The sequence below is a fragment of the Nansenia antarctica genome (assembly GCF_963989245.1).
Source record: "Nansenia antarctica genome assembly, chromosome: 7".
In the NCBI taxonomy this organism is placed as follows: Eukaryota; Metazoa; Chordata; class Actinopteri; order Argentiniformes; family Microstomatidae; genus Nansenia; species Nansenia antarctica.
This window is the reverse complement of record NC_137677.1, coordinates 33,141,795-33,149,872: the sequence shown is the minus strand read 5'-3', so window position 1 is coordinate 33,149,872 and position 8,078 is coordinate 33,141,795. Positions and strand designations below refer to the sequence as shown.

Here is an 8,078-nt window from a genome sequence, read left to right as displayed (position 1 = left end):
CTTCCATATTATGCAATATAAATAATACAATGTGTTTATTTCCCATCCACATTCCCACCCAACTTCTTCTCACTGGTATTAATGATGCCAGCCCGGTAGAGGGCGGTAGAGAGACGAACACAGTTGCTTTAGTACCCGAAAATTGCCATCGAAGAAGTTGTGAAATACTTCCGTTTTATGGGGCGCCTGTTTGATACTTCTGTTCTGAATAACACCCTAAAACATAACGTTTCACCTAAGATACTGTTCATTCTGTTAGCTCGTGACCAGGGTAGAGTTGTTCATGGGATATTATAACGTTGAAAAACCAAACTATGTCTGCCGTGTTTGACGGGACACCCGTGACAGCGATGCAGACCTCTCACACTCACACGCAACACACACTCAGGTGAGTAGAGAGTGTGTGTGTGTGTGTGTGTGTGTGTGTGTGTGTGTGTGAGTGAGTGAGTGAGTGAGTGAGTGAGTGAGTGAGTGAGTGAGTGAGTGAGTGAGTGAGTGAGTGAGTGAGTGAGTGAGTGAGTGAGTGTGTGTGTGTGTGTGTGTGTGTGTGTGTGTGTGTGTGTGGAGGTGGAGGTGGAGGTGGGTAGTAGTAGTCTGAGTAGAGTGTTTGGTTTGCCAGATGAGCTTGTCATAATGCCAAATAGTGATGTGAAAGTGTATTGGAGGAAGTTACACTTTGATGATGAATGTATGATACTACCAAGTTAGGCCTATACCTATCAATAACTTACCCATTACTTCTGCGACAGTGAGAGGTTTTGTCTTGGAGTCTATTATTGAGTGCCCTTAGTAGCTTGTCAACTTTATTAAGAATGCTTTTATTTTTTTTAAAATGATTAATAGTTTTTATTATTTAAGATAAACAACAATGAACAGACATCTATCACAAACAACAGTTGACATTGGACAATACATTAAAAAGACAGCAAATAGACAACAAAACATAATGGTGATGTACAGAAATGTAAAACTACGGCATTGTCTAACAGTCATAATTATAGCAGTTTACTTTTAAGAATGCTAAGAATTGTTTTAATGCTAAGAATTGTTTTAAATTGTTTTAAATTTAAGAATTGTTTTAAATTCTCACCTTTTCTCCATTCTGACAGATTCCCTAAATGTAACTAACCTCTCCTTGTGCTCTTGTCTGCTCCCATATGCGCCTGTGTAGCCCTCAGGAGCTGTCCCAAGAGATCAAAGCCTTCATCAGCGGCGTGGACCAGACTCAAGGACGGAAGCTGAGCGTGCGTGAGCATGCCCGCTGTGCCGTGCGCCTCCTGCGCTCCGTGCCCGCCTGCCGCGGTGCCGTGCTGGAGCACCTCCGGGGCGTCTACGACGAGCACGTGTCCGTCTTCCTGCACAACCTGGAGATGGAGGGCGACGGCGTCAACAACGGCGTCGGCGTCTCCAACCTGGAGGACGTGATCCAGGAGGTGCACGGCGTGCTGTCCGAGTTCATCCGCCTCAACCCCCGGGCCTGGGCGCCGCTGGTGTCCTCCTGGGCCGTGGACCTGCTGGGCCAGCTGAGCAGCAAGCACGCGGGGCGCAGGGCGGCGCCCCACTCCTCCAGCCTCAACGAGCTGCTCCAGCTGTGGATGTCCTGCGCCGCCACGCGCTCCCTCATGGAGGCGTACTCCCAGTGCCTGGCGGCCATGTTGGCCTGGTGCCCGGACGCCTGCGTGGACGCGCTGCTGGACACCTCCGTGCAGCACTCGCCGCACTTCGACTGGGTGGTGGCCCACATCGGCAGCTCCTTCCCCGGCACCATCATCAGCCGGGTGCTGGCGTGCGGCCTCAAAGACTTCTGCTCCCACGGCGGCAACGAGAAGGCCGGTCAAGGTCAAGGTCAAGGCGGGTCGTCGTCGACGCCCAAGATCGGCTCGGTGGTGGGCATCCTGGGCCACCTGGCGGCGCGCCACTCGGACAGCATCCGGCGGGAGCTCCTGAGGATGTTCCAGGAGAGTCTGAGTCTGCCTCCTCCTCCTCCGCCGTCCGGCTCGGGGTCCGGGTCCTCCTCCTCGGCCTGGGAGAACTCGGCCCATCTCCGGAGAGCCGCGGTACCCTTCCTCCTCCAGCTGGCGGCGCTCTCCCCCTCCCTGCTGGGCGCCGTGTCGGCGGAGCTGGTGGAGTCCCTGCGGCCCCCCGTGCTGCTGCGTCTGCAGGCCGTCCTGCAGGGCCTGCCCCGGGACGAGCTGGACAACATGCTGGGCCTGGCCGTGCACCTGGTCAGCCAGAGCCCCGCGGGGGGGGCGCGCGTCCTCCGCTTCCTGGCCGACACGGCCACGCCCGCCTCTGTCATCATCGTCTCCTCGGGCCCCTCGCCGTCGCCCCACGAGGGGGTGCGGGACGCCTGCGACCGCCTCCTCCAGGCGCTGCTGCTGCACCTCCACAAGCTGGTCTACAACCGCCCGGACGCTGCCGACAACGGCAACAACCCCCACTCCCTCTCTGCCCCGCAGGCGGACTGCCCCCCCCGCGTGGTCCCGTTCCTGGAGGAGCTGCAGTCGCACGTGGGCGAGCTGTGCGCCGAGACCCTGCGGCTGGAGCGCAAGCGGCACCTCTGGCTGCACCAGCTGCTGTGCCTGCTGTCCGTGTACGGCGGCCCCAGCGTGGCCACGGAGGCCCTCTGCCAGCTGCTGACCCAGGCCCGCAACCCGGAGGAGCTGGCCCTGGCCTGGCAGCTCCACTCCCCGCTCTCCGCCTGCCTGCCAGGCCTCATCCCGGCCGCCGTGGCCCGCTGTGTGGCCCAGATCCACACCCACACCCTGGGGCCGCGCCAGCTCCGGCAGCTGCTGCTCAACCTGGCGTCGGCCGTGCAGAGTCAGGAGGAGGAGCGGCGGGGGGCGGGAGGAGGAGGAGCCGCCGGGTCGGGCGCCCGGTCCTCCATGGCCGTGCAGGTGGGAGCGGCGGCCTCGGGGCACCTCCACGACTTCTGCCCGCTGCTCCTCCACGGCGACCCGGCGGTCTCGCACGCCGCCGCACGCCTCCTGTCCTGCAGCCCCCTGCCCCCCGCCGCCTCGGCCGCCCGCCTGCTGCTGGTCTGCCGGGCCGCCGTGGCGCACTTCTTCCTGGCCCTGCGGAGGAGGGGGGCGGACGTAGGAGGGGGCCAGGCTGCGGAGGAGGCGGTGAACTGTTCGGCCCTCCTCCTGTCCCGCCTGGCCGCCTACTCCCCCCTGACCCTCAAGGCCGTCCTGCAGCAGCTGGTGGAAGGAGCCCTCCACCAAGGCAACGCCGACCTGTTCGGAGGGCAGAGCGAGGACGGCGGCGGCGGCGGAGGCGGTGTGGACGACACCCCTCCCTCCTCCTCCTCCACCTCCTCCTCCTCCTCCTCCCTCCTCACCCCCGCTGACCGGGAGGGCTCCTTGCTGGACATCAACTGCCGGTTCGGCACCACGGTCAACTTCTCCGGCAGCGTGTGGTCCGTGTTCCACGCCGGGGTGATCGGGACGGGCCTGAAGCACCGCCGCGCCAAGGCGCTCCCGGACCCGGCCGGGGTCATCCAGAACGTGCAGACGCTCCTAGCCGTCACCGTCCAGTGCTGCAGTGCCCCCCCCGGGGCAGGAGGAGGAGGCGCGGGCGGGAACAACGGAGCGCAGCAACAACACCACCGCCGCCTCGGATCCTCTGATCCCGACGAGCCGCCGCCCATCGACGCCGAGGCGGCCAAGGTGGTGGCGGTGACCCTGGTGGAGAACATCTGCCCGGACGTGGCCAACGGGGAGCTGGCCTGGCCGCCGGAGGAGCATGCCCGCACCACGGTGGAGCGCGACATCCACATCCGCCGCCGCTTCGAGGCCCACCCGGTGCTGTTCCCCCTGCTGCACGTGGTGGCCTCCGGACGGCCAGCGCTCTGCTACTGCTCGGCCGTGCTCCGGGGCCTGCTGGCCACCCTGCTGGCCCACTGGGAGGCGTCCCGGGAGGCCCTGGCGGTGGACTCCCCCTGGCACCTGGGGGCCTCCTGCCTGCTGGTGTCCTGCATGGGCGAGGGCCAGCTGCTGCCGCCGGTGCTGGGGAACGTCCACGAGGCGTTCCCCTCGCTGACGCCCTTCGAGGTGCGCCTGCTGCTGCTGGCCGTGTGGGAGTACGTGAGGGGCAACGGCCCCATGCCGCAGAAGTTCGTCTTCAGCGCCGAGAAAGGGCTGTTCTGCAGGGACTTCTCGCGGGACGGAGACGTGGCGAGATACGTGGCGCCGATCCACAGCGTCCTCCATAAGAACATCGACCGGCTGGGGCACCTGTGCTGGCGTTTCCAGCTCTAGGGGGGGTAGGAGGGGGGGGGCAGGGGGAGGAGGACTGACGAATAGAGGCGATGGCGATGGAGAGAAGAAGCAAGAAGAAGAGAAAGGAGAGAACACGTGTTTATAAGGACTTTTTTTGCTGTTTTGTGTTTTTTCAAAAGTTGTTGGTCTCACTGTAATCTAGTTCTGTATGCACTCAGACATAGCCTAGTCCACCTCAAGTGTTGAGCATGTTATTGCTTCTGTTTTATCTTTCATGTTTTGTATCATTTTTACATTGAGTAGAATTTTCTAACTAGCGGCTGTAACAAAAAGAAGTGGCACCAATAAGTGACCAGGAAATGGGAATTGGTCGCATTTTCATTGTTCCAGGACTGTAGCGAGGTAGCGCTCTAGGTTTTTTGGCACTGAGCTTTTTCGTGGGTAGAAGGTAAAGAAGGTTATAGTAAAAGCAATAAGTCTCATGAGTTCTGGATTTCTCTCCATGTTCTGTCCTTCATCTTGAGTACCACACCTCTGTAATGGTACATTGGTTTTAATGTAATTCTAGATCACCATCGCAGCACCACAAGTCAATGATGACCATGAGATATGGTGAAATATGCCTTATGACTTTCTGTACAAACTACTGTAGGCCTACACAATTCACATTTGAAATCAATCATAATAATAAAGTCATAATAAACCTGCAAGAATGCAATAAAACTCGTTTTAGGATGTTATCTTTTCGGCAACTGATAACAAGGTGTTGTGTCATGTCACCCAGGTTGTATCGGTATCAAAATACATACATACATATTGAATTATTCAGTATTATGATATGATGCATAAAAAAGTGTTCAGAATACAGATACTTTCATAAGACAATAAATATGTGCAACTTTCAGCAAGTTAATGTATCTCAAAATGTTGCTGCTACTCATTGTGTCCACTATATATTTTTTAAATCATATACCACTATATATTTTTTTTCTAACAATTATTTCCCCCGTTTCCTTCATGCTCCAGTGTACAAATGGCATTTCATCACATTCATCACGTTGATGATGAATAGAGGAGAACTGAATCACATGATGATGAATAGAGCAGAACTGAATCACATGATGATGAATAGAGTAGAACTGAATCACATGATGATGAATAGAGTAGAACTGAATCACATCTGATGATGAATAGAGGATAACTAAATCACATCTGATGATGAATAGAGCAGAACTAATGATGATGATGATGATGATGAAGAGAGCAGAACTAAATCACACTGACACAGTCAGGTCTTGACTACCCAGCTGACGTGTCCGAGCCTGAGAGGATAGAGAAACAGGAGCCAGATGTCCTCGTAGTGCACCAGCACAACATCAAGCGAAGGCTAAGTTGCCATATTTCTCTATTTTGCGAAGGGAAGTCGGACTACAATTAGTTTGATACGTTCTCCAGTTTATCACAGACATCGAAACATTGGATCATGTCAATAACATCCATGAGGTCTGTAGTACAGTGACTGCCTCCACACTAGTCGGTGAGTCTGGCTGTTCTACACGGTCTTTACTGGGCTGCGTTCGTAAAGTCGCACTCATGGTCACGCCTCTTGTCCAATCAGATCGGTCCCTTTTATGACGTTGACCCGGTTTGCGCTCCGGTGCACTCAGAACGACTTTACGAACGCGCCCTGTCACCAGTGCAGAATCAAGATGGCCGCCGTCGCAGCGAGGTAAGACAAAGCAGTTCCGCTGTCTAAACGAGCATCTAATGTTTTTTTTAGATAATGTTGACTATGCATATGGACCCAGCGAGCGTAGGGATGGTCATTCCCTGGCTTTATGTGACAGACTGGTTGAGATGTTGAGTGACTGTCGCAGGAAAGACCCCGTTACACCTAACCTCTCTACCAATATTATTATTATTATTAATCATATTAATTAACTAGCCAGACAATTAGCTACGACTCATACAAACAATGAACGTGATCGGCAGTATGCATAAAGTGACATATGCATCAATAGCCTATGTCCTAGCTGAAAGACCGGTTGGAGCTAAGAGCTACTCGGTCATCTCCAGGGCCGCGTTCGTAAACTCGCTCTGAGAGCGCGGGAGCGCACACTGGGTTCAACGTCATAAAGGGACCGAGTAATTTCATTGGACGAGAGACATTCCACGAGTGTCGATCAGATTTCCAATAGCGCGTTTACGAACGCGCCACAGAGTTGACAGGAGGATGTCGCTTCGAGATGCTTCGGTGGGTTTCAGAGCCACGATATTAATGTGATACGGTTAATTATCCTGTAGGTTTCCCCCAGGCTTTAAAGGTTAAACAGGTTATTCACACGTGTACGTTATTGGATAACGTTAAGTCTAAATTTAAAAAAAACTACTCCAACATGGAGACAGGAAGCAGCCTATCAGCTGTCGCCATGTGTCTCCACCTCACACCAGGACCCTACCCAGTTACACTACATTCATCCCCTCAGTTGGAAGGTCAAGGTCTCGCTTGTGGTGCAACTTATCATTCACTGCATAATACTGACCCTCTCAAATGCGTTCATGTCTGACTGGTTTCTTGCATGGTCGTGGACGGTCTACCACACACTACAGAAATGTCTTCTAGTTGTTCCACCCCCACCTAACCTTTGCCTCCTCCTGCCTCTGCCCTCCCTGCTAGGATGGGGCCTCTCCTGGTGCTCTGTGTGCTGTCTCTCTGCCTGGGGGGAACCCGGGCCGTGGACCGGGGGAACTTTAAAACCTGTGACCAGAGTGCCTTCTGCAAGTGAGTCCGTCTCCCATTTTGAAGCTCCAACCTTCCACTGTGGTCATCTGGCCGACGATGATGATGATGATGATGATGATAATAATAATAATACATTAGACTTATATAGCGCTTTTCTAGACACTCAAAGACGCTTTACAAACTGAAAAGATCGAGTAGTAATAATAAAAAGAAACAAAAGTTAAATAGAAGAAAGTATAGGGGCCTATTGAGGTAGTGCTGGGGACACATGGGGAGGGGAGGGGGAGAGGGTTAACTGGTGAAGGCGAGCTTGAAGAGGTGGGTTTTGAGGGCCTGTTTAAATGTTGGGAGGGTGTTGGCCTGTCTGATGTGGTTGGGGAGGGCGTTCCAGAGGGACAGGGCCTTTTCAGCCGCAGCCCCGTCACCCCAGGTGCGGAGCTTGGTCCTGGTGGTCTTGAGGGTGGTTTGGTCGTCAGACTGTATGATGATCTGTAGTTGGTATCTTAGTGACTAGTGAGTTTGCAATCGGCTCAACAAGTCCCTCTGTCTTCTTCTGTTCCGCTCCAGTTTACTCCCCGAAACGTGTGTGTAGATGTATCAGATAGGAGGTGTTTTGCTAGGTGTGTGTGCTGCGTGTGCGTTCTCAAGGTGTGTTTGCCCCCCAGGCGCCAGCGGTCGTTGAAGGCGGGCCAGTCTCCCTACCGAGCCCTGCTGGAGACCCTGGAGCTGACCCACACCAGACTCACCCTGCAGCTCATCAACGACAACAACAAGGTCTGCTACACACACACACACACACACACACACTTGCATACACTTACATACACATGAGCTGCAACGTTTGCAGGAAAAGCGCTATACATATAAAAGTTATTATATATACACACACACACTTACATACACACTTACATACACACACACACTCACTTGCATACACATATACACACACACACTTACATACACACACATTCACTTGCATACACACACACACACACACACACACGCACTTACGGTACATACACACTAGGGCTGCACGATATGGACGAAAATGCATATCACAATATTTATGCCAGATATCTCGATATCGATATTAGTACGATATTACTAGTTTTAAA

The 8,078-nt window shown here is 54.1% G+C and overlaps 2 protein-coding genes across 2 annotated transcripts in view; both read left to right on the top strand.

Moving 5' to 3' along the window:
* Window positions 1-314: 314 nt before the first annotated feature.
* Window positions 315-4,259, top strand: ints5 (integrator complex subunit 5; the record flags this gene model as incomplete). Its single annotated transcript, XM_080535473.1, has 2 exons — window positions 315-388; window positions 1,172-4,259. 2 exons carry the CDS (start codon window positions 315-317, stop codon window positions 4,257-4,259), a joined length of 3,162 nt encoding a protein of 1,053 aa, XP_080391599.1.
* A 1,669-nt stretch (window positions 4,260-5,928) lies between these two features.
* Window positions 5,929-8,078, top strand: part of ganabb (glucosidase II alpha subunit b) — a 38,266-nt gene continuing 36,116 nt past the window's right edge. Inside the window, exons 1-3 of the mRNA XM_080535654.1 lie at window positions 5,929-5,949; window positions 6,898-7,002; window positions 7,629-7,737. Coding sequence (XP_080391780.1) covers window positions 5,930-5,949; window positions 6,898-7,002; window positions 7,629-7,737 — 234 coding nt within the window. The 5' untranslated portion in view covers window position 5,929. The remainder of the gene's footprint in view (window positions 5,950-6,897; window positions 7,003-7,628; window positions 7,738-8,078) is intronic.